The 17561-nt window shown below is 50.1% G+C and overlaps 2 protein-coding genes and 1 pseudogene across 2 annotated transcripts; 1 reads left to right on the forward strand and 2 right to left on the reverse strand.

Moving 5' to 3' along the window:
* Window positions 1-5020: 5020 nt before the first annotated feature.
* Spout1 (SPOUT domain containing methyltransferase 1) lies at window positions 5021-10087 on the forward strand. The gene is made up of 12 exons (XM_021155944.3): window positions 5021-5156; window positions 5581-5626; window positions 5828-5956; window positions 6067-6226; window positions 6720-6809; window positions 6884-6933; window positions 7056-7186; window positions 7553-7625; window positions 7732-7830; window positions 8217-8319; window positions 8437-8584; window positions 9336-10087. Exons 1-12 carry the CDS (start codon window positions 5121-5123, stop codon window positions 9426-9428), a joined length of 1158 nt encoding a protein of 385 aa, XP_021011603.1. The 5' UTR covers window positions 5021-5120; the 3' UTR covers window positions 9429-10087.
* Window positions 9476-12002, reverse strand: Endog (endonuclease G). The gene is made up of 3 exons (XM_021155945.3): window positions 11409-12002; window positions 10513-10622; window positions 9476-9830 (listed from the first exon to the last, which is right to left on the reverse strand). The coding sequence occupies exons 1-3, from the start codon at window positions 11898-11900 to the stop codon at window positions 9548-9550; spliced, it is 885 nt and encodes a 294-aa protein (XP_021011604.1). The 5' UTR covers window positions 11901-12002; the 3' UTR covers window positions 9476-9547.
* A 4676-nt stretch (window positions 12003-16678) lies between these two features.
* LOC147005952 (signal recognition particle RNA) lies at window positions 16679-16917 on the reverse strand (annotated as a pseudogene).
* Between the last annotated feature and the right edge of the window lie 644 nt (window positions 16918-17561).

Below are 17561 nucleotides of genomic sequence, written 5' to 3' on the forward strand. Positions count from 1 at the left end.
GTTGAATCTCCAGCGTCTGGCTCTTTCCCAGAGTTCCTATCTCTGCCCAGAAGTTCTGCCTTATCCTCTCCCACTTTGCTATAAGCTGTTCAGCTCTTTATTAAACCAATCAGAAAGTGATGGAGATGTTTACAGAACACAGAAAGGGGTGGTGCTTCATAAAAGTAACAATACCAAAGGCCATTCTGTGCTCACGTCTCCGAAGGAGTGCCGTGGGGGGGGGGACACCCTCTCCCCTCATCCCCACTCCCCCCCTACAGAAATCAGCATTTGAATAATACAAAGACATTCTTTACACAAGGCACAGAGAGTTTATCCCAACAAAACACAAACTTAGTTTAAAGATCTAATTTTCTTTCATTTGCTGTTCTGGAATCAAGTGACAGACAACTGTTCTGTAAAACAGAAGAGGGGATGGGCTGGAGAGATGGCTCAGTGGTTAAGAGCACCAACTGCTCTTCCAAAGGTCCTGAGTTCAAATCCCAGCAGCCACATGGTGGTTCACAACCATCCGTAATGAGATCTGACACCCTCTTCTGGTGTGTCTGAAGATAACTATAGGGTATTTAGATATAATAATAAATAAATCTTTAAAGAAAAATAGAAGAGGGGAGGAGTTTGATGGATTCACAACCACCTGTAACTCCAGTTTCAAAGGACCCTGGGCTCTGTGGGCATTGTACACACATAACACTGGGTATCAAACCAGGACCTCAATGCTAGACATGCACTCTAACTCTGGGCTGCATCTCAGCCATGAATTGTCACTGGAACATACTGGGTATTGTTGGGGACCGAGAATCACCTCACAAGCCACAGGAGCACTGATCTCAGTCTGAGACAGCTTATTGAGCATTCGCCCCAGGACCACGGTCAAGGCCACAGTTCAGACATTGAGTTAAGATCCTACAGGGCTTTTAAGCATAAAATCCACAAGCATCTGTGCCAAGTTATTTCACTGATCAGGATTTAGGGCTGGGGATTTCCTTAGGAAACTCTCTTTGTGGTATACCTCTCCCGTTCACGTTGGTTGGGGTATTCAACTGGGAAAGGGGACTTGACTTGTCTTTTTTTTTTTTTGGTTTTTCGAGACAGGGTTTCTCTGTGTAGCCCTGGCTGTCCTGGCACTCACTTTGTAGACCAGGCTGGCCTCGAACTCAGAAATCCGCCTGCCTCTGCCTTCCGAGTGCTGGGATTAAAGGCGTGCACCACCACGCCCGGCTTGACTTGACTTGTCTTAACATTCATGTCTTAGCTTGCCAACCATGATGGGCAAAACCATAGAATTCTTTTTTTTTTTCTTCAAGACAGGGTTTCTCTGTATAGCCACTTTGTAGACCAGGCTGGCCTCGAACTCAGAAATCCACCTGCCTCTGCCTCCCAAGTGATGGGATTAAAGGCATGCACCACTACGCCCGGCCAGATCTCATTCTAGATGGTTGTGAGCCACCATGTGGTTGCTGGGATTTGAACTCAGGACCTCTGGAAGAGCAGTCAGTGCTCTTAACTGCTGAGCCATCTCTCCAGCCCAACCATAGAATTCTTAATTCAAAGTACCTTGGATGGCATACAGTCATTATTTTACTCCTCAGGTAGAGTAGAGTCAGGAGGATTGGGAGTTTAAGGCCAACTTTGATATATACTTCAACCCTAAGTTGAAGAGATGACTGCACAATCAGGAGGGCCAGAGTTCAGATCCAGCACTGATGCTACAAGCTTGGTGTCCCGCTTTAACCCCAGCTAGGAGAAATGGGGACTTGGTGGCTTCCAGCCTAGACAGCAACCGTGAGCCCCAGCCCAGCAGTGGTGGTACACACCTTTAATCACAGTATAAATGCAATTGCAAAGCTTGCTGCATGGTGCACACTTTGTTTTTTGTTTTGTTTGTTTTGTGTGTGTGTGTGTGTGTGTGTGTGTGTGTGTGTGTGTGGTTTTTCGAGACAGGGTTTCTCTGTATAGCCCTGGCTGTCCTGGAACTCACTTTGTAGACCAGGCTAGCCTTGAACTCAGAAATCCATCTGCCTCTGCCTCCCAAGTGCTGGGATTAAAGGCGTGTACCACCACACCCGGCTTTTTTGTTTTGTTTTGAGACAGGGTTTCTCTATGCAGTTCTGGCTGTCCTGGAACTCACTATATAGACTAGGTTATCCTTGAACTCACAGAGATCCTCCAGTCTCTGGATTGCTGAGATTAAAGGCATGCACTGGCACACCCGGTCTATGGTACAAATTTGTAAGCCCAGCATTCAGGAGGCTGAGGCAGATAGATCCTGGGCTAAGGTCTGTGGATTGCTGTTTATATGCAGGTGAGGGCAGGCACAAGATAAGGTGAGAGCCTGTGATTGGTCAGTAGAAAAGGAAGGTGGGCTGAGAATTTTAGAGAGTACAGAGAGTACAGAGGGAGAGAAGGAGGGAAGGAGAGGAGGAGATAAGATGGAGCCTATAGGAGAGGAAGAGGAGCCAGAACCACACAGTCCTGGGAGCCATAAGTACTGGGGATTTCTTAGATAGATGATTAAATATTAAGTAGGGTGCATTTGCCCCATGTAGGGGTGTAGCTTGTGTTTATATCATTTGAGTTTTGAGTTCACTATGTGGGCTTTTTTTTTTTTTTTTTTTTTTTTTTGGTTTTTCGAGACAGGGTTTCTCTGTGTAGCCTTGGCTGTCCTGGAACTCACTCTGTAGACCAGGCTGGCCCTGAACTCAGAAATCCGCCTGCCTCTGCCTCCCGAGTGCTGGGATTAAAGGTGTGCGCCACCACGCCCGGCCCGACTGCTCTTCCAGAGGTCCTGAGTTCAATTCCCAGCAACCACACGGGTCTCACAACCATCTATAATTCCCTATTCTGGTGTGTTTGAAGACAGCTACAGTGTACTCATATACATAAAATAAATAACTAATTCTTAAAAAAAAAACAAAAAAACAAATAACCTTTGAGATGAGTGGATGCTGCATGGGGCTAGCCATAGAGGCAGCCAGACTTCTGCGGCCAGAGAGTAGCCAGCACTAGCGTGGGGTGGTGTCTTTCTTACATTGCCCCACTACAAAGACCTGTGTGAGCTACACAGTAGGCCTCTGAGTCCATGCCTCCCCACATTGCACCTCAAAGAAGTAACTTGGGATGCTGAGGAGATTGTTCTGTGGTTAAGAGAACTGGCTTTTCTTCCAGAGGACCTGGGTTCAGTTCCCAGCACATAAATGGTGTTTTACAATCTACTATAATTTCAGTCCCAGGGGATCCATTCACCTCCTCAGACACCAGGCAAGACTGTGGTGCACACACATACATACAGACAAAACACTCATATAAATAAAGTCAAAATTCACACAGCAGGGTGCCCCACACCTGTAATTTCAGCTCCTGGGAGGATAAGGCAGGAAGATAGACATTATCTCAAAAAACAAAACCAAAGCAAGCAAAACAGACAAAAAGAAATTTTGACTCAAAAGAGTGATGTAAACTATAGTTGGTTGGTAATAATGTGTCAGTATTGTTCCTCAACTGTAACAAAGTATCGGATCATTGTAAAATGTTAATACAAGCCGGGCAAGCCTTTAATCCCAGCACTTGCTCAGCACACGCAGGAGGATCTCTGAGTTTGAGGCCATCCGGGTCTACATAGTAAGTTCCAGGACAGCCAGGGCTACATAGTAAGGCCTGTTTCAAAAACAACAACAAAAAGTTAACATAAAACTATCAGGCAGAAAAGTGTTTTTGGAAGGAACCTGTTGGTGTTCTGGGTTATACAGGAGAGCAAAGAAAAGGAGACACTGCAGGACCTGTTAGGCTTCTCAGCAGCAGGGGCTCATCCTCTCAGGCATCGAACTTCACACACATTTTGCAGACCCTCCTTACTGTTACACAAAAGGCACTTGTAGCAAGTCAATTTCTGTATATCAAAACCTGCTACCCTATCTAGGCTTCTCTGAAGGAACCATACCTAAGCAATACTCAGGCATAACCTACATTCCCAGGTGTACCTAAGCAAGTCCCAGGAGACGTCCTGGTTTGTCAGGTATGTCTCAGGACTAAGTTATGCAAAGGCTCTGAGAATCCTTGGAAGAGCAACCCCATAAAACCTCAGACAACAATCAATAACTTTACAAAAGGCTTCTTCAAACCCTAGGTACAATCCCTCTGGAATCCATGCCAGATACAATGGCTGCTATTATAGCAGCAGCTAAAAAATCTGTTACAGGGACTTCTTTCAGTCCTATCTTCTCATTCTTTACTTAAAATGATTTTAAAGTAGACACAGAATGTTGGTCAGTGATTTGCATGCTGGAAACCTTGGATTTGATCCTCAGGGCTGCCAAAAATCAATCAATCAATCAATCACAGCACTCACTCAGGTGGTTGATGGAAGGTTGAGTTTGAGGTCAGTCCAAGCTGCATAGTAAGACCCTGTATCAATTTCTTTTTTAAAAAATTTAAAGTACTACATGCAAACAAATGAATTAAACTGATAAAGAATAAAGTCTGGGGCTGGCAAGATGACTCAGCGGGTAAGAGCACCAATTGTTCTTCCGAAGGTCCTGAGTTCAAATCCCAGCAACAACATGGTGGCTCACAACCATCCGTAATGAGATCTGATGCCCTCTTCTGGTGTGTCTGAAGACAGCTACAGTGTACTTATGTATAATAAGAAACAAATCTTTAAAAAACAAAAGAATAAAGTCTGGACGAGGCTGGGAATATGGCTCACTGGTGGAGCACTAAATTTAGCATGTGTAGGGCCCTTAGTTGGATTCCCAGGAAACTGAATGGATAAATAAAAAGAAAGTGCAAATGAACTGGATTAAGCTACTCTTTTGTAATTTCCAATAGGATCTCCTTACATATAACATGGAAGCTAAATATCACCAGGGTACCTAACAATGGAAAGGGCGGCACATGAGCCTTACTGGGTTCAGGACAGCGTGGTGCTGCGAACTCGTTGCCCTGGAGACAGGATACCAACGCAGCTGCCTCCGCTCTCGCACACGGTGTTTCTGAGCTCCGCCTCAGCCTGGAACCCAGGACACGCCCCACTCTCCGCTGGGCCTCTGATTGGGCAGCTCCGCGGAGGTGGGGCCGGAAGAGGCAAGGCTGATTGGCAGGCGCGTGGTGTGCCTGGAAACATGGCGGAGCGCCCGAGGAAGCGTCCGTGTGGCCCGGTACGTACGGACGGATGGGTTCCGGACTAGGCCTGGAAACTGCAGGGTGTCCCAGTGGTGTCGGCCCGGGTCTTCTGCTCCCTCCTCTCCCCTCGTCCCTCGCCCGAAGCCTGAGCTTGCAGGGTTAGCTGGTCCGATCTACATTGATTCGCGGGGCGACAGTGTCTTGAGTCCTCTCCTGGATTATTTTCTGATTACTAGGGCGACTTTATGGCCATACCTGTCTTCCCCTTGTCTCTGTTTCTTCTTTTGCCCAATGGGGATTCATTCCTCAGCTTCCCGGACCTGATCCCAGCCTTTGTGCACGGCGAGTCCCTGTGTACTTCTACCCTGGTTTGAGAGAGTCAGATGGCGGGAGCCCGGAGGGGATGCGCCCCTCCTATGTGTGACCGGTCAGCCTCTCAATCTTCCTCCTTCCTTGCAGGGTGAACATGGCCAAAGGGTTGAATGGCGAAAATGGAAACAGCAGAGTAAGTAAAAGCTGAGGCCGGGTTGGGCAAGCGCACTGAGCCCTCCCTTCCCACAAACCAGCTAATGCCCCGCCGAGCCCACTTTGGGTCTCAGTGTATCCAAGTGGAGCTGTGGTGGCAGCCTCTCCAGAGCCTAGGCTAGCCCAGCGAGAAGGAACTCTCCTCCCCATGTCGAGTCCTTTCCCCCCAATAATTCTCCAGAAAAAGAGGAGAAAAAGAAGTGGAAGGACCTCAAGCTAATGAAGAAACTGGAGCGGCAGCGTGCCCAAGAGGAAGAGGCTAAGCGCCAGGAGGAGGAGGAAGAGGCGGCGGCCCAGAGGACCAACCAAGGTAAGCAGTTGGGTCGTGAGGTAAGTTGAATCTCTGAGTCATGGGGACATGCATGGGAGGGAAGGTCCACAGCCTGTCAGGCTGACAGGAACATACCCTGTCCCTGCTAGGACGGCCTTACACTCTGAGTGTGGCCCTGCCAGGCTCCATCCTGGACAATGCCCAGTCACCTGAGCTCCGCACCTACCTGGCTGGCCAGATCGCCAGAGCCTGCACCATCTTTTGTGTGGATGAGATTGTGGTGTTCGATGAGGAGGGCCAAGATACCAAGTAAGAGTCTCTGGGGAGAGGGGAGGACCAGCAGGGGTGGCTGTGGCTTTGTCCTGCTCCTTGTCACCTGCCTGGCTGCCTGGAAGGAGCTCTCAAAGGCAGCTGCAGACGCACTTTTTCTCTCCCTTGGTGCTAGAGAGTGGACTCAGGGTTTTGCCCATGGTCTATGCTGAAGCTCAGCACGTGGATGGTTTGGGTTGTGCTTAGCATTTCTTTATGGTGCTTGTGTACAAACACCAGTGTGGTTCTGGAGATCGGAAGGCCACTTGAGCTGAGCAGTGGTGGTGCATGCCTTTCATCCCAGCACTCAGGAGGCAGAGGCAGGTGGATCTCTGAGAGTTCAGTGCCAGTCTGGTCTACAGAGCAAGGTCTGGGACTGCCAGGGCTACGCCAAGAAACCCTGTCTCCAAAAACAAATGAAAAAAAAAAAAAAAAAAGAGAGAGCACAATAAGCCCAGCACTTGGATCTTGAGGCCTGTCTTAATCTTTCCAGGAGTGTGGAAGGAGAATTCAGGGGAGTTGGCAAGAAAGGCCAGGCATGTGTCCAGCTGGCCCGCATCCTGCAGTACCTGGAGTGTCCACAGTAAGTGTGAGGTGAGGGCAGTGGTTGGGAGGCAGCCTCCCCAGGATGGACCTGACAGATGCATTCCTCCCTAGGTACCTGAGAAAGGCGTTCTTCCCCAAGCACCAAGATCTGCAGTTTGCAGGTACAGCTAGTGTGCCTGCCCCATTTCCCATGACTCATCCTTAGGCACCAAGACGGATCCAGGTGGGAACACGGGCTAGGGGTAGAGCCTGGTCCTGTCATCACCTCCTGTTCCCTGCCCAGGAATCCTCAACCCCTTGGACAGCCCTCATCACATGCGTCAGGACGAAGAGTCTGAGTTTCGAGAAGGCGTCGTGGTGGACCGGCCCACCAAGGCAGGCCATGGCTCTTTGGTCAACTGTGGAATGAAGAAGGTAGGGGTGGGAAGGCGGGCTGTGGTACACTTGGGGACACTTGCTAGCTATAAAAGGTAAGGACACATGAATGAGGAGACCTGAACTCCAGGCCTGCTGTGAAACACTAGTTAACCCAAAGTAGGGCTCAAGCTGTGAGCCCCTCGAGGCTGGAGAGGTGACTCAGGTTAAAGAGCACTGGCTACTCTTGCAGAGGACCCACATTCAGTGCCCAGCACCCACATGGCAGTTAACTCCAGTTCCAGATAATCTGGTGCCCTCTTGTGGCCTCCATGGGCCCTGGACGTGGCAGGCTGACCTGGGATCTCTGACAATGTGTCCCCTTCATGGTGTGGCACTCACTCACTCCCTCTAGCTTCTCTTCAGGAGGTGAAGATTGACAAGAAACTGGACCCTGGACTTCGGGTGACCGTGCGACTGAACCAGCAGCAGCTCCCAGGTAGGGGGAGCTTCCTGGGCCCTTAGAGCTGCCTGGCTCAGAGCCGCTTCCAAGCCGCCCCTACCTACCAGTTTCCTTGGTCTTCATAGCCTGTTTTGTTTCCCAGAATGCAAGACATACAAAGGAACAGTTGTGTCATCACAGGACCCCCGCACCAAAGCTGGTCTCTACTGGGGCTACACTGTCCGGCTGGCCTCTTGCCTCAGTAAGAACTCAAGTCCCTTCCCTGAATGTCCATCTGTCTCACTTGTGAGATCCACAAGTCAGATCAGGGTCTCTGTCCTACCCAATGGTGTGTATGTTTAGGAGGTGCCTCCTCTAGCCTCTGGTCACATCTCTGGTACCCTAGTCTCCCTGAGAACAGGATGTGCTTGGCCCCCATCCTGTTGCGGTCTCAGCACTAGGGAGGCCAGCACAGGAATCTCACTGACCAGCTTAGATATGTCAGAGCGAGACCTTGCAGTCTCAAGACAAGTATCATGGCTGCTGAATGTTGTCTGGGGCTTGGGAGCTCCTTCTGCCTACCACAGCCAAGGTCAACTTCCCAAGAGCGGTAGGTGTCTTCTTTACCTGAGCCTGCCCCACCCCCAGGCGCTGTGTTTGCTGAGGCTCCCTTCCAGGATGGGTACGACCTGACCATTGGGACATCAGAACGTGGCTCTGACGTGGCCTCTGCCCAGCTGCCCAGCTTCAGGTGAGTGCTGTCTAGAACAGGAACTGGGCCCTGCTCTACAGAGGGTTAGGAACTTGAAGCTCTGGAGCCTGCATCCAGTGGAGCCTTGAAGTCAGTGTCTCTCTCTCTGGGTCCCAGGCATGCTCTTGTGGTGTTTGGAGGCCTCCAAGGGCTAGAAGCTGGAGTGGATGCTGATCCGAACCTTGAAGTGGCTGACCCCAGTGTCCTCTTCGACTTTTATGTCAACACATGCCCTAGCCAGGGCAGCCGTACCATCCGCACTGAGGTGAGCCACAGCCACAGGCACCCACTTCTTGCAGCCCACCTTGCGTGCCTTTTCTAAAATTTACTTACGGATGTTTTGTCTGCATGTACTTGTGCACGTCAGGAGAGGGCATCGGATCCCAGGAGGCTACAGGTGTCAATAGTTATGAACTGTTATGTGTATTCTGAGAATTGAACTCAGGACTTCCCGGAAAGCAGCCAGTGCTCCTAACCACTGAGCCATCTCTCCAGCCCCAGCCTAAAGAGCTTTTCTGAAATTGGGATCTTTACCACAGTCAACTAGTAGCAGGGACTGAACACAAGAGCAATTAAGAGTTGCAGTCCTGGCCCCGTGCCTTGTGGTAGCCCTGTGTTCCTAGGTTGAGGGACCCAGGTGATCTGTCTGTCTGTCCCTCTGCAGGGCTTCTTGCTTCCGCTTCCTTGGTTGTATCCTAGGTCCCTCTGGGTGTTGGGGGGAAAGTGTGCCACAAGCTCTGAGCATCCACGGGATCTATGCACCCATCTTGGAGACTAGGATGGGATGCGGTCCCTGTGGATATTAGGGGGGAGGCTCTGTTACAGTCAGCCTCAGGGGCAGTGACTCTGCAGACGGGCAGTCCCAGTCTCCCTGTCTCTGAAGTCCTGCCATGTCACTAATTACTGTTCCACTAGTATCCCTCCTGACTCTGAGGTAGGTCCCACATGGGGCCTGAAAACAAGCAGCTGGGAATGCTGCCTGGCTTCCTGGTCCCAACCAACTTCTTTTCTTCCAGGAGGCTATACTCATCTCGCTGGCTGCTCTGCAGCCTGGTCTCACCCAGGTGGGGTCGAGGCCCGCCTCCCCACTTTCTGGACCCAGGACGTAGAGGAAGCAGCAGGACAGGAGGATCACGGGAGTAGAGATGGTCAAGTCTTCTCTCCAAAAATAACTGCCTTTAATGTGAGCCAGCCCATCTCCCCAGGGCCTCCAGTGAGTCCTCCACCATCACTTGCTGCCAGCAGTGATAGCCTTGAGGTTTCCAGCTCGAGCCAGAATATTGGGCACAAAGAGCAATCCCGAGGCCCGCTCGATGCTCTCGACGGGCACCAGGAACCGCTCCAGAGGGATGGTCTCATCCACGGGGGCATTGGGCATCACGTAGGAACGTAGCTCGATCTGCCCACCGGCTGCCTCCAGGATCAGCACCTTGAAGAAGTGTGTGGGCACTGCCACGTGGTTCTTCCCAATAACCTGGTACTTCACATAGGACTTCCCATCAGCCTCGGTCCTGTGGATAGACCAGGGCACACATGGCCAAGAGGCCTGGTTACATGCAAGGTCACCTCTTCCAGGAAGCCTTCCATGACCTAACTTCTAACAAGCAAGAAGTTTGTGCTGGGCCTGGTGCCTCCTTGGGTCTGGGAAATATGTAAGGTGGGGACCAATGCTTAACCTCAGCTTTTCTGCCCAATACTGCTTCAGACAGAATGGGAGGTAATAAACGCAGCTAGAGGAATGAGCTCTCTAGACCCTGATGCTCACCTATGCTCATGTGACTGTAACCTGTCCCGTAGGCAGTACACCTAACAAGCACGAGTGGGAGGCCAGCCTGGTGCTCGGCTGGTGCCACACCGCGCCACGCCAGATGGCCTGTAGCAGATGCCTGTAGCTTCTGGTTTCCTCAGCAGCCGCTGCCTCCTGCAGCCAGTGCTGCTGCTGTTGCTTTCTGTGCCCTCCCGAGGAGCTCAGCTCATTTGTCTGCCAGGAATCCTTAGCACGTCAGAGGCAACGGTGACAGCCTCCTGCAGCAACGGGTTACGGGTGGTGAGGGGGAGCAAAGGCAGGTGTGGGGCCCAGGCACCTGTGGGCACAGCAGAGTTCTAGGCCACCCAAAGGTCTCCGGCTACAGTGACACAGAAAGCCCAAGGTTGGAGAACAGGAGTTGGAGGCCCCATCAGCTACAGGCTTACCTGGGCAGGAAAAGAGGCCCCGTGCAGACATAGACATTTTGGTAAGTTCGTGTCAGGCTGCGGCTGTACTTCTCAAGGTTGTTCCAGGCATTCTGGTTGAGGTGTGGCACCTGGTGGGAGAAGCGAGGCTCAGGAGCACACCCCGGACCTTCCATTAGGGGTGCCCCAGCTCTTAATGTCAATGCCCAAACATTTGAAGGACAAGGGCTCAAAGAAGGGCTCCCTCCTTGGGGCTCTGTGACTACAGTTTTTGAGCCAGTGCTAGCCACTTTCCTGGCACTCCAATGCTCTAAGCTTTTTCCTTGCTCAAAGGAAGGAGGAAGGAGGGGACATTAGTCATTCAGAGACCCCTAAGGTCCCTTGAAACTCCCAAACCTCAGGTCAAGCTCTAAAAAAGGCACGGGGGCTGGACAGTGCTGGCTGGCGTGCACCTTTAATCCCAGCACTCAGGAGGCAGAGGCAGGCGGATCTCTTGAGTTCCTGGGCAGCCTGGGCTACACAGAGAAACCCTGTCTCTAAAAAGTGAGCAACAATAAGGTGTGGGGTGGGATGTGGTCTTCTGTCCATCTCCATCCACTAGGTGGATGTGCCAGGAACCTACTTCACAATCAAGACCCTGCTGGGAGCAGGTGCAGTGCTAACAGTGTGCCCTAGGCCAGCAGGGTAGACTGAGGAGTCAAGCTCCTGGGTTCCCTGAGGAAGCACACTGGGTGGATTGCTGACCGGCATTGCTGCAGCCCTTCACTACTTGGTGCACTGCTTCCCACGGGAGGCTGAAGAAGGATGAACCCCGGACTCTGCAGTGCCACTGTAGGATTCCTCCCTCCCGCCACGGTGCACGTGTAAAGTGAGATCTAGACGCTGCAGTCGGGCGGGCGACCAGGGTCCGACACTACCTGAGGCGCTACGTTGCTCAGGTAGAAGGTGTCGTCCATGGCCCGCTGACTCCAGCGGTGGTTGGCGGCGGCGGCCAAATGGCCGCGGTCAAAGCCACTGCCGCGGTAGTCCGCATTGGTGGCACGGTGGTACGCGTGCACAGAGTCGTCCTCGCGGAAGTCGCAGGCGCGACGGTCCCCGTCGCCACGGAGCCGCTCTGGCCTCAGCTGCTCCAACACCCAGAGCGCACCGCGCGTGCGCGGGTCGTAGCTAAGCACATAGGACTCGCGGCTCCGGAGCTGCGCCACGCCGGGCAGCCCGTACTTGGCCAGTTCCCCGGTGCCGCCCGCCGGTCCCCCGGGCAGCGCGGGAAGATCGGCCGCGACCACCGGCAACAATGGCACTCGGCCCAGCAGCCCGGGCGCTTTGCCCTCCCGCCGCCGCCAATGCTCTGCCGCGACGCCCAGCCCCGCGCCCAGGGCTAGGGTCAGGCCGGCCCGCAGCGCACGCATGCCTACCGGAGGACAAGGACGCTACCGATGTTAGCAAAGAGTGAAGGAGCCTGTGCCGGTGTGGCCCCCGACGCCCTTCAGCTGCCCTTTTAAGACGTAGCTGGGGCCTGGTGCCGCCCTACTCGCTTACCATTGGTCGTTCCACGTCGGGCTCCGCCTCGCCATGTACACCTCACATGGCCCTGCTTTTAAACAGGACAGAACCCCAGATCTGTCAGACCCCTCAGGTGCACCCACCCTCCTGCCACCAAACGAGCGAAGGATTTCTCTAGATTGATTAACAGAAGGACGCAGGTGTAGCTATTGATAGCCGCCTGGAACCTAAGCTTGCTAGTAAGGTTAGAGAAAACAGCTATGCTAGGGTCATACTTTTCAACCCACTTAAAGGGTTTGGCCTGGGATGTATGTTGTGTTTCCTGTCCGTACGTCAGGGGCTGGCTAAAGATATTTCCTACATTTCAGATAAATAGTATTTAATTTATGAATATTTTAAGACATCAACTTCCTTACAACCTATTAAGACAGAGGAAGACCGATACATAAAAACTTTGAAGAAAATAGGGCTGAAAGTGTACAGTCAGAGCCACACTCATTAGCATGGGACAAAACCAATTATACATTAAAAGATAATTGGGGGATGGCGCTGGGGAGGTGGCTCAGTTGTTAAGAGCTCTTCCAGAGGTCCTGAGTTCAGTTCCTAGCAACCACATGATGGTTCACAACCATCTGTAATGGGATCAGATGCCCTCTTCTGGTGTGTCTGAAGACAGCGGCAGTGTATTCATATCCATAGAATAATTCTTTTTGCAAAAGGATTTATTTATATATTACATATACAATGTTCTGCCTGCATCGATACCTGCAGGCCAGAAGAGGGCACCAGACTTTATTATGGATGGTTATGTGCCACCATGTGGTTGCTGGGAATTGAACTCAGAACCTCTGGAAGAGCAGTCACTGCTCTTAACCTCTGAACCATCTCTCTAGCCTGAATAATAATAATTCTTTAAAAAAAAAAAGATACATTGGGAAATAGGGCGTCTGCAGGTGTTGATGGGCAAGAAGGCAATGGAGGGAAATCATACAAATACACAGTATACACTGAACATCTTATGATGAAACTCGGGCTTGCTTGGTTTTTCTGAGACAGGGTTTCTCTGTGTAGTCCAGGCTGTCCTGGAACTCGCTCTGTAGACCAGGCTGGCCTGGAACTCAGAAATCTGCCTGCCTCTGCCTCCCAAGTGCTGGGATTAAAGGTGTATGCCACCACAGACTGTTGGAAAAAATGAAAAGAAAAAAAAAAAAAAAAGACAAAGTTGTAGGCTGGAGACATGGTGCAGCAGTTCAGAGCACATGTTGGTTTAGCAATGGACCCAGGTTCAGTTCCCAGCACCTATATGGTGGCTCACAACCATCTGTAACACCAAAGGATTTGTAGGCAAACACCTATATAGACAACATAATTTTGTTTTTTAAAGAGCATATTCAGCTCTTGCAGAGAACCCAAGTTAAGTGACAGGCAGCTCACAATGTCCTATAGCTTCAGTTCTTGGGACCCATTATATTCTGAACTGTGCAGCCTCTGCAGTTCTAGGGTGAAGGATTCAGCTCAGGTGACCAGAATTTTGCTTCCTTTCCTTTCCTTTCCTTTCCTTTCCTTTCCTTTCCTTTCCTTTCCTTTCCTTTCCTTTCCTTTCCTTTCCTTTCCTTTCCTCTCCTCTCCTCTCCTCTCCTCTCCTCTTCTCTTCTCTTCTCTTCTCTTCTCTTCTCTTCTCTTCTCTTCTCTTCTCTTCTCTTCTTTCTTTCTTTTTAAAAAGATTTATTTATTTTATATATGTGAGTACACTGTCACTGTCTTCAGACACGGAAAAAGGACATCAGATTCCATTACAGATGGTTGTGAGCCACCATGTGGTTGCTGGGAATTTAACTCAAGGCCTCTGGAAGAGCAGTCAATGCCCTTAACCTCTGAGCCATCTCTGCAGCCTGGAACTTTGGTTTCTCTAAAAACACAGTTATATTTCATGAACATGATTTTGTTTTAATCCCAAGTGTGGGATATGGGGCTGCTTCAGACTGTGCACAGCCGATAAATATGATTGTCTCATGCTCTAGGAGGGACAGGATTATTGGCAGCTGCAGATAGTTTATGTTTGGAATTCTGGGGACTCTTGAAAGGGAATAAAGTTGAGAACCCTGAGAGGGCCTGTGATGGCTGCAGGCCCTGCTATCACTGGTCCCTGCTGCTGCATTTGCTATTGGTCCATTGCTGCTATTGCTGGTTTGCTGGATTGCTGGTTGGAGATATCCTGAGGATGGATGACAGATTTGCCTCATGGGCCGGGCAGTGGTGGCACATGCCTTTAATCCCAGCACTTGGGAGACAGAGACAGGCGGATTTCTGAGTTCGAGGCCAGCCTGGTCTACAGAGTGAGTTCCAGGACAGCCAGGGCTACACAGAGAAACGCTGTCTCAAAAACTGAAAACAAACAAACAGATCTGCCCCCATGGAACCCAATGCCCCTAATCAGCAGGAAGTAGTCTAAAGAGGCCTATGCCTACAGCAGTGCTTGGTCTGGTGCTGCTATGTATTCAAATGTCAAATACTGGACCTGAAGATCTGGTTGTAGTCTAGACAAGCACAGTATCACAGCCACCAGATGATGTGTATGAACTTTGCTCACCTAGCTTCTCTGACTGGTTAAATAAAAGTGGTGACAGCCGGGCTGGTGAGATGGCTCAGTGGGTAAGAGCACCTGACTGCTCTTCCGAAGGTCCAGAGTTCAAACCCCAGCAACCACATGGTGGCTCACAACCATCCGTAACGAGATCTGGCGCCCTCTTCTGGAGTGTCTGAAGACAGCTACAGTGTACTTACATATAATAAATAAATAAATCTTTAAAAAAAAAAGTGGTGACAGCCAATCACGGGGGAGAATAGGTAGGCGGGACTTTAGTTGCCAGGCTGGACAAAAAAGATGGGGAGCAGAAGATATTCATTATATGTGATGGATCACGGACAGGTAACTGAGGGAAGTGCACCCTGAGGACAGCCTTACCTTATCTGAGTGAGTGCTAAGCCAGCCACACCTCACACCATGGGCACGGGGCTCAACTCATGCCACTTTTCCAAAGGAGGGGAAGCCATCACATGCCACAAATAAGAGACAGAGGACAGGGGCTGGAGAGGTGGCTCAGTGGTTAAGAGCACTGACTGCTCTTCCAGAAGTCCTGAGCCCAATTCCCAGCAACCACATGGTGGCTCACAATCATCTGTAATGGGATCTGATGCCTTCTTTTAGTGGGTCTGAAAACAGCAAGGATGTACTTGGGAGGCCAAATTGTTTAAGTTCAGACTGCAGTTTAGAGAACCTGATCTAAGTTTGAACTCAGATAAATAGGCTGGTACCTAGCACTAGTTTCTAATTGCCGCTCCCCTGCCCCCAACAAAACCCAAGCCTAGCTCCAGTCTCTAGACTAATCCCCAACAAGACCAGTGTCTCCAGGTTATTCCCCCAACAAACAACAAAGGTAATCCCCAGGTTACAAGCCCACCCGCTGCCTAACGACCACCGATGCAGTTGGTGACAGGAAGTTAAATTTATGATATGACTCCAGCACCAGCCAATTATGTTAAAGGTCACAGTAGCTTTCCAATTAGATACTTGCATGCTTAACCCTCCCCTGCCCCCCACTTGCTGCTTACTATAAAGCCTTGCCCTGATAGATATTCAGGGTTCACCACCACCACCAAAACCCTCCTGCATGAAAGTGGTGCACTGGATAGGGGTCGGAGCGACTTCAAATAGAAGACCCTGCTGTGAGATGCATCAGATCAGCTCCTGTCTTGTTTTTCGTAATACACATTCCCTGGCAGTACATTTGGTGTGTTGGCTGAGAAGTTCCCCATGACACACAGGACTAGCAATCTGAAGGGGCAAAACCAGTCTAGGTATTTTTGTTTTTTATGTTTGTAACACCGTGTTACACTTCCTGCTTTTTGCCTGTCTGAGAGCTGAATTTGTCTGAGCTTTCTGTGAAATCTGCTGATCAGAACAGAGCAAGCTTGTGTAAAGGTAAATGTGGAACTCTTCCAGTCATGCTGAGATGATTTATTTGTGTGGAACCTGGTGGCTTGTGTTGCCATGGCAATTCTTCTAGGTTTGAGCCCTGCTAAGGAATCTGAGTGTCAGAAGCTTCCTATGAGGTCTGAGCAAGTGAGTACTTGCAAAGTGGCTCAAAAGCTTGTGATTTGTGTGGCGGCTAATTTGTCTAAATGTTAGAAGATTTCTGTGAGATCTACAGAGTAGAATGAAAACTTGTGTAAAGATAAATGACTTATACTGCCATGGTAATTTTTACAGGTCTCAGTAAACATCTGTGCAGTACTGTGAGTTGGCACGTGTGAGAGCGCCACCTTCTGGTTGGTACTTGTTACTGTAAGCTGTATGTTTTTCTCGTTTTTTTTTTTTTTTTTTGGTTGGTTTTGGTTCTGGTTGTGCCTTTCTCTGTTTGTGGACTCCAAATGGTGGCACATCTTTCTGAGAACAAGGCCTTAAATTTGTTTCCGTGGCCAGTTTGTGTTTATGACAGATGTGTCTGGAAGCAGTGACTGTGGTGGAGCCAGGAGACCTCCCAAGCCTCAATTTGGGTGGGCATGGGCTCCTCACCCATCTGGTAACAAGGCCTTGATTTTATACCTGTGGATGACTGCAGTTAAAGATAGATGTATTGTAGGGCAGTGGTGGTGCACGCCTTTAATCCCAGTACTTGGGAGGCAGAGGCAGGCAGATTTCTGAGTTCGAGGCCAGCCTGGTCTACAAAGTGAGTTCCAGGACAGAGAAACCCTGTCTTTTTTTTTTTTTTTTTTTTTTTGGTTTTTCGAGACAGGGTTTCTCTGTATAGCCCTGGCTGTCCTGGAACTCACTTTGTAGACCAGGCTGGCCTCGAACTCAGAAATCCGCCTGCCTCTGCCTCCCGAGTGCTGGGATTAAAGGCGTGCGCCACCACGCCCGGCTGAGAAACCCTGTCTTAAAAAACAAAAACAAATCAACAACAAAAACAAACTAACAAAACAAAACAAAAGATAGATGTATCTGGGAACTGTGGCTAAGGTGGGTCCAGGAGACATCCTGAGTCTCAGTCTGGGGTGGGCATGGACTCCAGGACACCCACCAATCTGGTTCTTTTCTGGTGTGTGTGCACCACTGCTGGTTGTTTCTCTTTTTTTTTTCTCATTTGGTGTGTTTTGTGTGTGGTATTTGTGTTTCTCATTACAAGATGACATTGAAGAAGTGACTTTGACTAGAAGACTGTGATGAAGTAAGTGACTTGGACTTTGATGGATGTATTAACATGAGACAGGCTACATCTACCACATTCTGAAGGTTCCCTTCACCACAGAAGAGGCAGAAAGCTTGTTCCTGGACACATGGGGGAGCCCATCAGTAACCAAGCAGCAACTGATGCTTGCTTTCCCCTAACTCTCCCAGATTGGGATTTTAACACAATTAAAGGTAAGACCATCTTGGTCTACAATCAGACTCTGCTGTCAGGTCTCAAAGTGCTTGCAAGATGGTCCACAAATTAGGCAGAGAGAAAATGAAAGCCCTGCAGCTTTTTTTTTTTAAAAAGAGACAGTCATGAAGACATTTCAACAAT

This window comes from Mus caroli, unplaced genomic scaffold (assembly GCF_978045245.1).
Source record: "Mus caroli unplaced genomic scaffold, Mus_caroli_1 scaffold_2, whole genome shotgun sequence".
NCBI lineage: Eukaryota > Metazoa > Chordata > Mammalia > Rodentia > Muridae > Mus > Mus caroli.